At 45.5% G+C, this 16144-nt stretch overlaps 1 protein-coding gene across 5 annotated transcripts in view; it reads right to left on the reverse strand.

Annotated features, from left to right (window-relative positions):
• Nucleotides 1-4925: 4925 nt before the first annotated feature.
• The window catches only part of rgs20 (regulator of G protein signaling 20), a 369345-nt gene continuing 358126 nt past the window's right edge, over nt 4926-16144 (reverse strand). For all 5 annotated transcript variants that reach the window (XM_072467764.1, XM_072467765.1, XM_072467766.1 and 2 more), the window contains exon 5: nt 4926-5857. In XM_072467764.1, the coding sequence (XP_072323865.1) occupies nt 5669-5857 (189 nt within the window). In that variant the 3' untranslated portion in view covers nt 4926-5668. The remainder of the gene's footprint in view (nt 5858-16144) is intronic.

Consider the following 16144-nt stretch of genomic DNA (forward strand, 5'->3'; position numbering starts at 1 on the left):
CAGAATAGGTATGAGATATACCTTTTGAACAATCCACGTCTGACATTTAAACACTGTACCACTATCAATCCAGCCTGTTTTCTTAGCGGTCCCTCTGTCCATGAAGACGCACCTGGCCACGACTGTTCAGCCTTGATTCAGGAAACTACCACAATAAGGGACGATTTGAGTGATATTTCGTCAGAACAACCTGACATGATTATGTGTGATCAAATATCCCACCGGGGTTTAGTTAATGACTTACTGCAGGCCCTCCTTATGCCCGCGCAGATTTTCGTTATTAAATGCGCTGCCCACACAAATGGTAAGACCCCAGTTGACGTTGGTAATGAACAAGCAGATTGTGCAGCGCGCACAGCCGCACAAATTCAGCAAGTGATGGTGCCTAAAATGTTAAGTCAGACTAAACAATCTACTATAAATATGTCTGCTTCTGACAAGTCAATGCCAACCATCCAAGACGTCATAAGGTTACAGGAGGACGCTCCTGAGAGTGATAAACAAATGTGGAAACGGTTAGGTTGTACATATGATTCTGTTTCCTCTTTATGGACCACGCCAGCACATCAGACTTGTATGTCTGATGTACTGGCTTTATGGGTCACTGAATGTGTACACTTTGCAACTCATTGTGGGGCTCGAGGCACTAGTGATTTGTTGCTGGACACTTGGTGGCACTCTGAAATGTAGGGGTTGGCCCAGAGTATCAGTAATCGGTGTTTGATTTGTCAGCAATATAACACCGGAAAAGGTATCCCTTGTGGGATGGGGCAAACCCCGTTGCCCAGTGGTCCCTTTGAGACGCTACGAATGGATTACATTGAGTTGGAAAGGTGTCAATGTTATAAATATGTTTTGGTCATTGTGGATGGGTTCAGCAGATGGGTTAAGGCGTATCCGACGAAAGATAATAAAGCTGCTACTGTGGTTAAAGTTCTGATGCGGGAAATCATTCCCCGGTACAGTATACCAGCTCAGTTGAGTTCTGATAACGAGCCTCATTTTCTTGGACAGATTAACCTGCCTCCCTTCCCCAATGCTATTTTACAGGTGTGGAGCATGATGGAGTGGCTACGCACCGTCTGTGTGATATTCGGCCTCACCTCGCTTGGAGTGTTATTGGCGACGGACATGGAAAAGGGAAATATTATCTACATTTGTAACCCCAACCAAACTATAAGGACATTTTGTTTATGCAGAGGTGATGTTCTTCGCTGCTCCCATATACGAGGACATGGTATCGACTCATGGAAGGTCATCAGGATAACGGAAAATGCAGGAGTCATGAAGCAATTGCACCGGTCCCGGCAATTATATGGACATTGCCTTGTTTTTGGAGTACATGTAAATTTGATTTTGGATGTGTTAAGATTGGTGCGATAAAGGTAACATCAGACCGTCAGGAGAGCGTAGGAAGAGACTGTGAGAGAGAGGGACTAGAGAGAGGACGGGGTGTGTGAGAAGGGAAGTACAGCTAGAACGTAGGTTATCGGGAGATACACTTAATTTAGTTAAAGGCCAAACTGAGGAAAACCTGCGTAGTATGAATCTCTTCTACCAGATTTACCACCGCTTGTATGGCCACGGACGGGTTGTCTGCTACCCGAACCCCGCAGTGGTGTCTAGGTTATTTTCTGTTTCACCGCTTTGGGGCACTCCCCAAACGGTGGTTCATTGTCAGCGTTCCGAGCCACCGCCCGACCAAGTCACTCTTCCTTACGATCCGGGTTCAGCACCACCGGCTATTTGCCTTCCCCTTCCTCGGGATAATTCCCACTCACAGTATGATAGGCTGCAACGGTGGAGGGCGTATATACCTAGCCACTTCACTCCCAATAGGGATTCCCGGTCGTACGAGAATTGTTTCAGCAGTGAAGGATACGGCTGTTTGCTGGCAGAGGTGGAAACGAATATAACATGCCTGTTCCCCACCAGGAGGTGTCATATCACCCAGGCGTCTGGCCCCCTGTTCCCCACCAGGAGGTGTCATATCACCCAGGCGTCTGGCCAATGCGTTTGTTACAACACCACTTGCGTTCCATTGAACGCCGGCATCATCCAGCTTCTTTGTGGCTGGGTGAATGTCTCTCATATCACTGTTGGGACTAGGGCTTTCCGCATTGCTAGGCGGCCCGAATGGGCGTTTCGAAGCTGGATAAACTGGGCTACTGGGGGATCCCTACGCAACCGATATACTGATTGTGATGCTCACCTGTACACGGAACAAGGATACTACTTAAAAAAAAAAATGATACAGCAACTAATGTTTTGTCACCCCCATTTCCCCGCCAAATTGCTATTGGGACTCTAGTCCCTACCACAGTCCCCTGCCCCTCGGCGTGGATGCTGCATAATCAGTTAGCACGCCGGGCAGTCTCAGCTGAATTCTGCGAGAACTGGAAAAAACCTCAGGTTCTCGCACCCAACCGGGGCCACTCAGCCGGATGGGGGATTCTGAGCGTCTTGACACAGGGAGGTGTGGGGGGTTCCTTGGCTGTCAGTAATAGGAATTATTTTATTTGTGGCCTTACCATCTTGGGAAATGAAACCTTGGGAGCCCTCGGGGCAATAACCAAGGAATTGTCTCAGCTACGGTTGTTTGCAATGCAGAACCGGTATGCTCTTGACTATCTTCTGGCCCGTGAGGGTGGGGTATGCGCCATAGTACAGGGCAAGTGTATCATGGGAGTTCAGGACTTGACCGCTAACATCACTAAATTTATGGATAACATACGGGATCACCTGGAAGGAATGCAGTATCCTGGCTCTTGGGGTAACTGGGGATTTGGAGGTTGGAAGGACTGGTTGATAAATATGGCCATGTATTTAGTGGTGGCTATCGGCTGCATCTTTGTGGGCCTAGCCATCCTTAAATGTGTGATGGGTAGAATGCGGGGTGCACTGGAACAGATCAACGCCCCTAAAATCTTAGCTGTCAAAATCCATGAGGGTGCAGCAGATGAAGGGGGGCTACGCCAGGAATTGGAAATGCAGCGACGGATCTTTTTAGATGAGGGACCGTAGCTATGGATTGGATAGTTCGGTTATCATGGAATGATAAAAGGAGGGAATGACGAATGTGATATAAAATAGTTACTTTAGAGATATTAGTTAATGTAGAGATAGGCCAGTCTAATCCTGGTGAGTTCACAGGCAAAGGATTTCAGACCGCATGGCAAAGCAAAGGAAGAGGTGTGTCCACCAAAGGAGGAGAAAAGGATGCTGGGTAATAGGGGCCAGAGGAAGGGATTGGAAATGAGCCAATTAGTGTGTATGGATAGGTCAGGAAGGGTATAGGATGACCTATGGGAATCGTGTATGTGAAACTTGATGCCAGTTGTATGAGTAGTAGAGATCCCTTTGTCCTACAGACTCACTTGATTCCAGAGGTGTACGAAGCAAGATGTGCTTTGTACTTGCTGTGAATTGAGAAAGGCTTGCAAGCCAAATAAAATAACTCATGCTGTACCTGCAAATCCATCTAGACTTTTATTGAGGCCAGACTGACGGGTAAAGGAATTTGGGAAGTGACAGCCTCTACAACCAGAGACCAAATGTGATGACCTTGCCCGGGGGAGACTACGAAGATATTGGAGCCCCCGAATGGTTGGGGACATGACACGGCAGTACCATGGCACTGCCTACTGGCACCCACTGCTTGAGTGTCAGGGGGCAGTGCCAAGTTAACACTGCCAAAGGGTGAGGCCAGAAAGGGGCAGGGCTTGAAAGGGATCAAGGCATGAAAGAGGGGGGCTGAAAGGGGTGGCATGAGGGGGGGCATGAAGAGGGCCATCAAAGAGGGAGGCATTTGATGACCCCCATAGCGGGGTGTCACTCAGCTGGGGGGGGAGGGGGAGGATGCTGGTACCGGTGATCATGAGGAGCGGCGGGTGTGCGTGATGTTGGCAATACGTGGGGAGGGGGGGGGGGAGGGGGTCTGAAGGGTCTCCCATTAGGAGAGCCCCTATGCCCCGACTGCTAGTGGTTGATGCCAGCGAGGATGGTGGGTAGCACTGAAGTCTCAGTGCTGATGTTGGACTGGGAGGCTTTGCTGTCACTTTGAGATTGGGGTGCCCTTCAAAATGGTGTCCCAGTCTCTGTGTAGCCAGGCTTGCTGCAAGTTTAGGCCTCGCCCTTCTCAGTGCCTTTGCAAAAGTTGCCCTCCCCTCCTGTAAAAACATTTCTGAGTGTGGGAGGATTTTAATCTGGATCATGCCCAACCACCTGGCAGGAACTGCACCTCATTTCCTGCTGGAAACCACACTTAAAAATATTTTGGGGAATTCTGCCCTGTATCTCATTATGCATTGCATTTTTTATGCTGAATAATTTATTCTATGCCTTATAACCTCTGGGGGTTCTTTTCACTAAACGATGCTCAATTACACTTTTTATCAACCTTTTAGTTGCAAATGTATCTTTTTAATTGGGTTTTCTCCCTGATGTCAATATACAAAACTGTGTATGTGCGAAATGAAACTTGTCACTTATTTTAACTTGAAGAGTAATATATTTTATTTTTGACCTTTAATATGTCAGAATGACAGTATGTCACATGATTTTAAGAAATCATATTCACAACTGCAAATCACAAGCTCATTGTTCAAAGGGTAAAAGCAATTGATTTCAAAATAAGTGGGTGTCACGAAAGCATTAACTACAGTTTTCCTTATTGCGTCCTCACATTTAGCTCCTCATAGCTTACTGAAACTGAAAGGGAATGCGGAGGTGATGCGTGTCCTTAAGATTTCTTTCAATACCGCATTGAGATTGCTTTTTGTATTCTAGCAGAGCAAGAAGACTAATATCAAATTTTCTCCCAAGCAGAAGGTGGGTAAGGGTGTAGAATATCTGTACCATGTACAGTATTTAATTTTTGAAGGATATTAACCACATTGTGTACAAAAGACAAATCACTTACAACTATCAATTAAAATGATTGTGCTTTATTTTTTTTTTGAAAAGAGTTGAAATGCCCACACTTTGTCCGTTTTCCATTTGCAAAATAAACCAGTGATAAATTCTTTAAAATTAACTTTTATAAACATTCACAAATTGTAACTAAAAAAAATTGCATTTTAAGCAAAACTCTGATATTAAAATAATAGAAGTCGTACAACAGAATGTTTTATAGGCAGTATTTTTCCAAACCATTGGCTTAGATACTTGAAGTTGATCCATTTTGTTTCCATCAGCACTATGTTTACATATATCAAGTATATATACTCCAAGACAAGTGGAAGTACCGCCCGAAATAATGCTGATTGTGGTGATGGCATCATTGTACGGAATGGTAGAAGAATTTTAAACTGTATCATAGCATATGTAGCTCATGTGAGGATGTCACTAGAGGAATATCAAGGCACTTCCGCTATCAAACTCTTGTCTTCGAGTACATCTTATTACTATTTTATGTAAAAAATACAACTACAGGCTTTAAAACGACTAACATTTCATCAGTCATCCTTTGGAGAAATCTTGCTGTGTTGATCTGAAGCTGTGTTTTGGCCTGGGTTCAGAACCCTCTGCAGATAGACATTAAAATCCTTAGTAAAATATGCCTGAGTATTACTTTCTTGCGAGGATCGTGTAGCTCCAATGTCCCTGTGAACAGTTACAGCCCACAGACATTTCCAATTTTTTGTTTCAGAAACATAGCCGAAAAGTCTTAAGGTTCTGATGATGTATCAGTTAAGGATTGAAGCAGCATTTTGTAGACTGCAGAGTTCATGAATCTCGGGTAAGAGTCTCTGTGCATTAATGTGTAAATCTGAAGCTGTGCATCATCAAATGTGTGAGGGGTAGGTTCAAGCATGTTTCTGTTGATGACCTCACGCACTCTGGAATCAAGGCTAACCTATATTGAGAACAATATAAAATAAGAATCAGCTATTTCAGAGTATAATGTGGTATTCATATTAACTGTTGAAATATTACAGAATATACTTCCTTTGCCGCAAAAACATTTTCCTGAAGTTTTCTGAGGAGTGTGACATAATAAGAACATAAGAACATAATGGACTTATACAACTCTGCATTTGTTTGGATCTGTATAATGACTATTGACTATGTGATAGAAATCATAGATAGGCCTGATTAAAAGTTTGTTTCAGGGCAGATCCATGTGATCAGTTTTGTATAGACTGTAGAAAACATTTGCTTTAGGTTCCTACCACTTGATCAACCTCTGGCACCTTCCACATGATGAAATAAATATCTCAAATGCCTGGACCTTTGCTCTTATTGGAGCAAAGATATTTGTTCAACGAATTAAATTTATTAAACCTTGGGAATCTTCCTTCTAGTAATTAAGGCTTGCAAATGTGACCCCAACGATTGGCATTTATTGTTTAGTAATATATAAAAGAATTAGTGCTCCAATTAGTTGCTAAACCAGGAAAAAGATTTGATGCGTGACAGAGATGAAGATAAAGAACTGAAGTGAAGAGACTTACAGAGGGATTTCCTACAAGACTGAGATGGGTGAAAACTCACCAGTGGTGGGGCGATGGAGCAAAGGTTGGGGATTGGGTGGGTGCGCAGATGGTTCTGTCACGATTATACTAAGTTTGGGGGGCTTACAGGACTGTAGGAGATTATACAGATAGGATGGAGTGATTTATAAACAGTGCACTGAGGACTGTGATCCAATGTAGGTAATTGAGGAAAATGGGGAAGTGTATACAATAAGCCTTTTGATGGCAATCAAACCTCAGGAACAATAGGATGAAATGAAATGAAAAATGAAAATCACTTATTGTCACAAGTAGGCTTCAAATTAAGTTACTGTGAAAAGCCCCTAGTCGCCACATTCCGGCGCCTGTTCGGGGAGGCTGGTATGGGAATTGAACCGTGCTGCTGGCCTGCCTTGGTCTGCTTTCAAAGCCAGTGATTTAGCCCTGTGCTAAACCAGCCCCTTTCGTAATCATCTGAGGATCAGTTCTACCCGCCCCCCCTCATTTACTATTATGTTTTGCAGCAGTATCTGGACAATAATTAAATGCTGACTCTAGGACTCCTGTTCTATTTCTGATTTCTTGGTGCTTCAAGATCTAAATGATTAAGGTCTCTATAAAATGCAGAAGTGGTTTGTCCATATCTTTGCTGCTCTATGATTCCATTTCAAATTCCTGGGCATACACATATACGTTTTAACGGAGCTAGGTGTAGAGCCACAAACCATTAAATATAGCTTTAAAATAACTCTTAAAAAACATTTTTTTCCAATTAAGGGGCAACTTGGCATGGCCAATCCATCTACCCTGCACATCTTTGGGTTGTGGTGATGAGACCCACGCAGACACGGGGCGAATGTGTAAACTCTACACTGACAGTGACCCGGGATTGAACGTGGGTCCTCGGCGCTGTGAGGCAGCAGTGCTTACCACTGCGCCACGGTGCCACCCAGCTTTAAAATAACTTTTACAGTATCTGTGGTATGAACATTTAAAAACATTAATTTATAAGATGAATTGTCTAGGCATTGTCATTGAAGAATTCTGACTTATTTGTAACTGCATTAGAAACGCTGAGAATTAGAATTTTTTCTCACCGCTTGGAATAGAACCCTTATCCATTCCAACTACATTACTTGTTCTTGAGTGTTCATTTGGGAACTCCTCTCCCACAAAATAAACAAGGAAACAACACTAGTCCAGGAACTAAATGTTTTCTTTTCTTTGGATAGATGCAATACAAAAATCAATCCACAGAATTTCTTCTGGGAAATTTCAAAACTTTGCACTTACCAAACAAATGTTTTCAGCTTTTCTGATGCCATCCACAAGCGAGCTCACTTTCTCTCTCAGCTGCCCATGATAGTTTGTTTGAGCAGAGCAGCTACACTTAAACTTTGTGTAATTACCAGAAAGACACTTTGCAAATCCGAGAAAATATCAACATTCCTAGATTCAGTATGCAGGTAAATGTGGCTACTTTGAATATTTACATAATAACAGATGCATAGTATATACAAGATTGGGAAACTGAGACCAGTACAGAGAATACCGCAACCTGCCCACAATTGCTGACTTAACTCTAACAATGCAGAAAATTGATGTACCCTCAGTGACATCACATTCCTGGACTTAACTATAAACTTCACAAATGTCAAGGGCTTGGATGAAATTGGTCTTTTATGGCATCATGTGGAGTAAGGTTTAGGAAGAATAGACAAGCTATGAAGACATACCTGGTTCAGAAAAGAACATGAAGTGACCACCTTACCAGCATAGCCTGAAGTAGTACATGCAGTGTGGATTGCTGTCCTCCATTTCCCATTTGTAGGATGTGAAGATTTTAGAGCTATACTGGCACCAGTCCCTTGCACTTCAAAAATAAGTCTTCCTGCCTCCTGAGATATTGCTATCATTAACTATGTGACACAAAATATAAGAAATGGAGAAGAAATGTAGATTTCTTGGGCGTCATTCTCCGACCCCCCGCCGGGTCGGAGAATGGCCGTTGGCCGCCGTGAATCCCGCCCCCGCCCCCGCCGAAGTCTCCGCTCCCGGAGATTGGGCGGGGGCGGGAATCCAGCCGCGCCGGTTGGCGGGACCCCCCGCTGGATTCTCCGGCCCGGATGGGCCGAAGTCCCGCCCAGGAATTGCCTGTCCCGCCGACGTAAATCAAACCTGGTATTTACCGGCGGGACCAGGCGGCGTGGGCGGGCTCCGGGGTCCTGGGGGGGGGCGCGGGGCGATCTGACCCCGGGGGGTGCCCCCACGGTGGCCTGGCCCGCGATCGGGGCCCACCGATCCGCGGGCGGGCCTGTGCCGTGGGGGCACTCTTTCCCTTCCGCCTCCGCTACGGCCTCCACCATGGCGGAGGCGGAAGAGACTCTCCCCACTGCGCATGCGCGGGAAACTTTCGGCGGCCGCTGACGCTCCCGCGCATGCGCGGGGAAACTGACAGCGGCCGCTGACGCTCCCGCGCATGCGCCGCATTTCCGCGCCAGCTGGCGGGGCAACAAACGCCATTTCCGCCAGCTGGCGGGGCGGAAATCCCTCCGGCGTCGGCCTAGCCCCTCAATGTTGGGGCTAGGCCGCCAAAGATGCGGAGACTTCCGCACCTTTTTGCCGGCGCGATGCCCGTCTGATTTGCGCCGGCTTTGGCGCCAGTCGGCGGGCATCCCGCCGTTGGGGGAGAATTTCGCCCCTTATCTTTGACATGCCAAAATTCTTCAACTGACTTTTTACCATTCTCCCTTTATGGCTTGGATATGTTTATTATTTCGTATGTTTTTGATCTGGTCATCATTTTTGAATATATTTATCTGTAAAAGTTATTTCTTCAATTTTAGAGGAATTAATTTCCTTGTTGCTTTTCTTAATGACCATGTGCAGCTTCATTAAGAAGGTCACATAATTCCTCTTCAGTGTTCTTAGGTGGGAGGTCGTCCCTATGATTTCCTTTTTTGTCCAATTAGATGGGTGATCCAGTCAAAGTATGAATTATGTATACTTTAATTGAACTGAATTTTGGGAATGTGTGAAAAAGGTGCATTGCTTACAATCAGAGATTGTAAGAGTTGAGTATATCAACTCTTAATCCTGACCTCAAGAACACTTTTCTACTAATTATGCACAAAAGGAACCAATCATCCAGCTTTTGTACTGATGCTTTTATTTTTAATCTTGTAACAGTTTCCACTTTAATGCAAAAAGACTGTGTTGGTTTCAGCTAACACCATGGATATGACAAATCTCTGAACAGCCTAAATGCTGGCACGATTCAGCGGAAAGTGCTGCCTCTGGCACGTTTGGCAGGGTGTTTCTCAGCGGCTGCAGTGTCAAGATTCACCTTATTATTCACTGGCATTTTCCATTTTTTGGGGTATTGGGGAATTTCTCCACGCCGGGCCACATTTTTCTGATTTCCTGCTCGCAAGCTCTCAGCTCGTCAGCAGGAATGGCTCCTCGCGGATTGGTGCACCATTTTGACCAGCAGCCCCGATCTCTGAATCACCCCCCCCCCTTTCAGGTCTCCCCTCTTTATGAATCCCCCCTTTATCCCCTCAACCTTCTTGAGTCTCCTGGAATCCCTCCTCATGCACCTCGGAAGCCGAAAGGCCCCCCCGGTCTGATCCCTGGCTGTGCCAACCTGGCACACAGGAACCTTGGCACTGCCAGTCTTGTTGACTGGCACTGCCAGGTTGGCACTGCCAGGGTGCCAGACTGGCAGTGCTAAGGTACTCAGGTGCCAGGGGAAGTGCCAGGGTACTGCCCTGTTTTATTGGCCCGCCAAGGTGCCATCACGACTGGTCCACGTATGTGGAAACCAGTGCTAAACGACGCCCTGTTGAGATCTTGCAGCTGTGGCTGTTGACTCCCAGATGCCGGGTGAAAGCGGCGCCTGGATATTTAAATGTGCCATTAAAATATGCAGATCTGGATTTTGCCCAGCAAGGGCGAGATCCAAATCGTACCAGGCGGAATGGAGCGAGTCAGGTGACTTGCAATTGGCCAGGCGCCCGGCGCCCATTTGGGGTTCTCGCAGGATTCACCCATTGCGGCCAGATCCACCCTGAGAGCAACGTGTTCGCTGAATCGCATCCACTGCATCTTACTTCTTAGAATGTAGCTAGTTTTGTTATGGGCTGTGATTTAGAATTGAACAAAGTTATTTTCAACTACCTAAAACCCATTAAATAATACCAGTATATGGCCAGGATTTTAAAGTCAGCAATGAACAAACGCTAGCTGCACCACAAACGTTTTCTGGATTTTTGAGCAGGAATTTATGGTCAATGGGAGACTAAAGTAGTGCAGCGCTCTCTACAGGCAACCTCAGACCAGCATGGAAGAAATAAGCAACACTTCAAGCATAACGATACACTTTATGGGCACGCTCATCCCAAAAGGGAACAAAGTCCCCTAGCGAGCACGTTTAGCCGTCTGTTTCCTGGCACTCGCAGTGCCGAGAAACATGTGGCTATTCAATGCTGCTCGTGTTGAATAAGGGGCTAAAGGGGAATGCGTGGCCAAGGTCGCACATAGCCCTGTTTTTTTACAACGGGGAACTCTGCTCGCTGGAACTCCCTGTTGTAGTGCGAGATTGGAAGGCCTTTTTGAAATGGCGAGGCTGACAAAAAATCCCCGACCTCCCCCGCAGCCTGAAGACAAAATGGGAGGGTCACCGCACTACCACCCCCCCAGCCCAATCGTTCATGCACATAAAATGCCAACTTGGCACCTTGACAGTGCCAAACTGGCACCCTAGCAGTGCCCCTGCTAGCTGGCAATTCCACCTGCGCATTTTGGCAGTGCCAGGCTGGCACCCAGGTGGCACAGCCAAGGTGCCAGGCTGGGACTGTCAGGGTACCCAGGTGGCACTGCAGTGCCAGAGCACTACCCTGCCCAAAGGGCATGCAGTTGGGGGTCTCCAGTCCTCTTGGAGGCCCCCACAAGTGCTGTTCTATCTGGTTCCCGTTTGTGAGGACCAATACCAAACGGCACCCGCCCCAGTTTCTCGAGGCGAACGGATTGAATCCCAAAGCCTGAGGTAGCTTGGGAATCTGCACATAAGGGTATGGCTTACTGCCTTGTTCTAACATGCAGATTTGCCAAAAAATTGGATTGAACCTCGCGAGGCGTTGTGAGCCGAGTAGATCCCAGGAGCGTGGTCTCCCAGCTTTTACCGGCTGTGCTGAGCCGTGGCGAGCTGCTTTTCCGGCGCAGCGTAGCCAAAACATTGCGCCCTTTGTGAATTCCCTGTGAGGTAGACAGTGATGTAGGTGAATGACTGTGCGAACCGAGCAGGTTTGCTCATTGATGAATGCCGTATGGGCAATGTAGATAATGAGCCACAACACTGTTGATCCTTTGGAAAGCAGTGTATTGTGTGTAGTGTTGCTTGAAGTGGTGCTTTTCCCCCCTCTTCAACCAAATAGATTGAAGAATTATTCCCGAGGCATGCGGAATCTAAATCAGGGAATGTAAGTTAAAGTAATTAATTCAATGTGAAATCATAGATGGAAAGTGATATAAAGAGAAAAACAAAGATGGAATTGAGAGAAGAGACAGAAAGAAAAATTGAAAAGATAATGTTATTTTTTAAAATATCAATCAATAATTAAAATCTTCAGGAATGAGACTCCATGCCTATAAAAGTAACTTTTCAGCACCAGAGAAGTTGTTTAATAGAAATTAAGACATAGCAAACCGACCCGGGTTCGATTCCCGGCTTGGGTCACTGTCTGTGCAGAGTCTGCACATTCTCCCTGTGTCTGCGTGGGTTTTGTCCGGGTGCTCTGGTTTCCTCCCACAAGTCCCGAAAGACAAACTGTTAGGTAATTTGGACATTCTGAATTCACCCTCAGTGTACCCGAAACCGGAATGTGGCGACTCTGGGCTTTTCACAGTGTTGTGGGCCAGGGTTTAGAGAACTCCAAAGTGTATCATGGAGTTCACCTGACCCACAACTTTTAATAGATTGTGGTATGGGGAGCACACGGCTCGCTCTACAAGTGTGGTACTTCAGAAATGGAAAAGTTCTTTTTTTAAAGCAAAACAGTGTTTATTCTATGAACTCACATTAACCTTTCTAAAACAAACAGTGAACATCTTAGCAACCAGTCTTTGCCAGGGTGGGGCTGCCAGGGTGCCTGGCTGCCAGTGTCAAAGTACTCAGGTGCCAGCGGGAGTACCAGGGTACTACCCTGCCCTATCCCGATTTGGGGTACCAGGAATAGGGTTGGGGATCCTGGAATTGGGCCCGGCCACCATTTTCAGATGGCCTGTGATACCCCTCGAGGTGCCGTCACGCCTGGCTCATGTTTGCGTGAACCAGTACTAAACGGCGCCCTGGCAAAGTCTCGCAGACGTAGCCGTTGACTCCCTGGCGCCGGGTGAATTCTGCCTCCCAGTATTTAAATGATCCATTAGCCTCATTTAAATATTCAGACCTGGATCTCTCCCAGCGAGGGCGGGATTCAGATCATGCTGGGTGGAGCGAGTCGAATGGCGGAGCCAGATTTGGGGCTCTCACGCGATTCACCCATTGCACCCGGACCACGCCGGGCGCAACGAGATAGTTGAACCTCACCAAACATTTTTGTTCTGGGGTTTTGGGGTGGCAGGAGCAGATGCTATCTGGAGTCAGGCTCACTCCCCCCAGAAAGACTTTGGAGGCAACCACAGAGGCTGCTGAGTATTAAGGCAGTCCTTTAACTTGGTTCTCTGAGACTTGATCCTCGTTAAAATAACGGCATAAAAACAAATACAGCCCTCTCACATTCACTCCTCATTCCCCATACACAGAGTTGTCAATCAAGAATTGGCTGAAAGTTCACACAAGATCTGTGTCCATGGGAAAACAATTGGTTTGACAGCTCTTGCTTTGTGATCTATTTTGTCAATTGCGCAATGTTTAATTACACAAAATAAAGAGATATAAAGTGCTTGCTGATTCTGTTATTGATGCTTTGAAGGGTCTGGATGATTGATGCTTTTATAGGACTGTATTGAAAGATTTTTTTTTAAAGAAAGTAGAAAGTTATGAATGAATGTATTTTTCAAAAGATTTGACACATTCTATTGCTATTAGAAGCGTTTGTGTGGTCTTGCAGGTGGGTAGAGGGCCATGGGCTGTTATGGGAGGCATGGATAAGGCCATTTTGAACTTACCTTTCAAAAAGTTCCCTCATCTAGACTAGTATACAAAACAAATTTGGTGCGCCGCGAACCATGAGTCGTTGGAAAGCTGGCCTGACTCACCTAAGAGGTGCCTATTCCTACTTTGGAGCCAGCCAGCTTGGGAGTGCAACGTGCGGGCTTGCACCCACACTAACCACACCTTTAATGCACACTGGTAGAAAAATTTGGAGTACCAGGAATAGAGTTGGGATTCCTGGAATTGGGCCCAGCCACCATTTTGTCAGCTCCACAGAGTCTCCCAGTTGCTTTAAAATCCAGCTCTTGATTTTGAACTGAATATCTAAACTGAGATTATACCTTTTCGCCTGATATTTTAATCATTAGTTTATAGATGGGCAGATTATTTGCATATTAGCAAAAGAAGAAAAAGCATAAAAATGGAAATGCTAGAAATCTGAACCAAAAACAGAAAATACAATTCACCCAGTTTATGTGGAGGAAACAGATAAGTTAATATTTTATCTCTCTCATCGAAACTGGAAAAAAAGTGAAGATGAACAGCATATAAAAAGGAACAGAACAAAGTGAAGGTTGAAAGAAAATGACACCCACATTCATACCCACGAGACAGTAAGCAAGTGTAGAAATACCTGTGAGGTGCTTAAAAGAAAACAGGAGATGATTAAATGGTTGAAATAATATTAATATGAGATGTTAAAGAGTTAGTGAGCAAAATTAAAAACATTTAAGGGACTTAGATGAGTGTGAATCACTGAGGGATAAAGCAGATCTGAAATGGAGATAGGAGAAGCTGTCAGAAAGGATTGGTATTCAGAAACCTTAACAAAAGGGAAAAAAACAGGTTGATGCCAAGGCTACAGACTGTCTCACCAGCTCTGTTCTCCAATGGAATGTCTCCATCCTAATCGTCAAACCACCACCCCCCAGAAACGTTGATGCACCAATTCGACAGCATCGGCATGTTGAGGACTAAAATGCTTAAAGTCATTAGATTCTTGGATTGCTCTCTTCTTGCTCTAATACCTGATTAGCCTCTATTCCTATCCCGCAGTTTCACTTGATCTGCAGCATAGTACCCAACAAAAAGATAAAATACCATTCCTTAAACTTTTATTGAGCTTCATTAGAACAGTATAGAAGATCAATGACAGGGATCTGGAATATGATATTCAAATGACAAATTACTGGGTGCTCCAAGTTGTATTTACAAATGCAGTGGAAGTGTTCAGCAAAGCAGCCACCTAATTTGCAATTGGTCTCCAACATGTTCCAATCAAGAAAAAGAGTAGGTTCAATAAGTCCAGTGAACCTTGGATGTCAAGGGATATACAGCATTGGATAAGGAGAAAAAGAGTGACTTATGGCAGATATCGACGACTCAAAGGAAATTAGGAGACCACGATGGCACAGTGGTTAGCACTGCTGCCTCATAGTGTCAGGGATCCGGGTTCAATTCAGGCCTCGGGTGACTGCGTGGAGTTTGCACTTTTTCCCCGTGTCTGCGTATGTTTCCTCTGGGTGCTCCGGTTTCCTCCCACAGTCCAAAGATGTGCAGGTTAGGTGGTTTAGCCGTGCTAAATTTCCACTTAATGTCCAAAAAGTTAGGTGGGGTTACTGGGTGACGGGGATAGGGTCGGGATGTGGGACTATGAAGGATTCTCCTTTCCAAGTCTTGATGCAGACTCGGGGCCAAATGGCCTCCTTCTGTACTGCAGAGAATCTATGAAAAAGGGGACATGAAAGGATACTGGCAGGTAAAATAAAGGAAAATCCTAAGTTGTTTTACAAGTACATTAAAGGTAAAAGGATAACTAGGGAAAGAGTAGGGCTGATTAAGGACCACAGTGGTAATTTGTCTGTGGAGCAGGAGGACGTAGGTAGGGTTCTAAAGGAATACTTTGTATCAGTGTTCACTTGGGAGAGGGACAGTGAGAGTATAGAAATCAGGGAGAAGGACTGTGAAAAAATTAAAGACATTAACATGGACAGAGAGGAGGTTCTGAGTGGTCTGGGCATGCCAAAGAGTAGACAAATTTCCAGAGCCAGAGGAAATATATTCCAGGCTGTTGAGTGAGGCAAGGAGGAAATAGCAGGAGAGGTGCCAGAGGACTGGAGGATAGCCATACTGGTACCATTATTCAAGAAGGGAGGAAGGGATGAACCAGGAAACTACAGGCCAGTCCGTCTAACCTCAGTGGCAGGGAAACTATAGAAAGCAATTCTGAGAGACAGAATTAAACTGCCTTTGGAGAGGTAGGGATTAATCAAGAACAGTCAGCATGGTTTTCTTAAGGGGAGGTCATGTCTGACAAACGTGATTGAATTTTCGAAGAGGTGACCAGTTGTGTCGATGAGGGAAATGCATTTGACGCAGTCTACTTGGATTTCAGCAAGGCTTTTGATAAGGTCCTACATGAGAGACTGATAGCGAAGGTAAAAGCCCATGGGATCCAAGGAAATTTGGCAAATTGAATCCAGAATTCGCTGAGTGGCAGGAAGCAGAGTGGCTGAGGGGTGTTTTTCTGACT

Source organism: Scyliorhinus torazame, chromosome 11 (genome assembly GCF_047496885.1).
Source record: "Scyliorhinus torazame isolate Kashiwa2021f chromosome 11, sScyTor2.1, whole genome shotgun sequence".
Classification (NCBI taxonomy): Eukaryota; Metazoa; Chordata; class Chondrichthyes; order Carcharhiniformes; family Scyliorhinidae; genus Scyliorhinus; species Scyliorhinus torazame.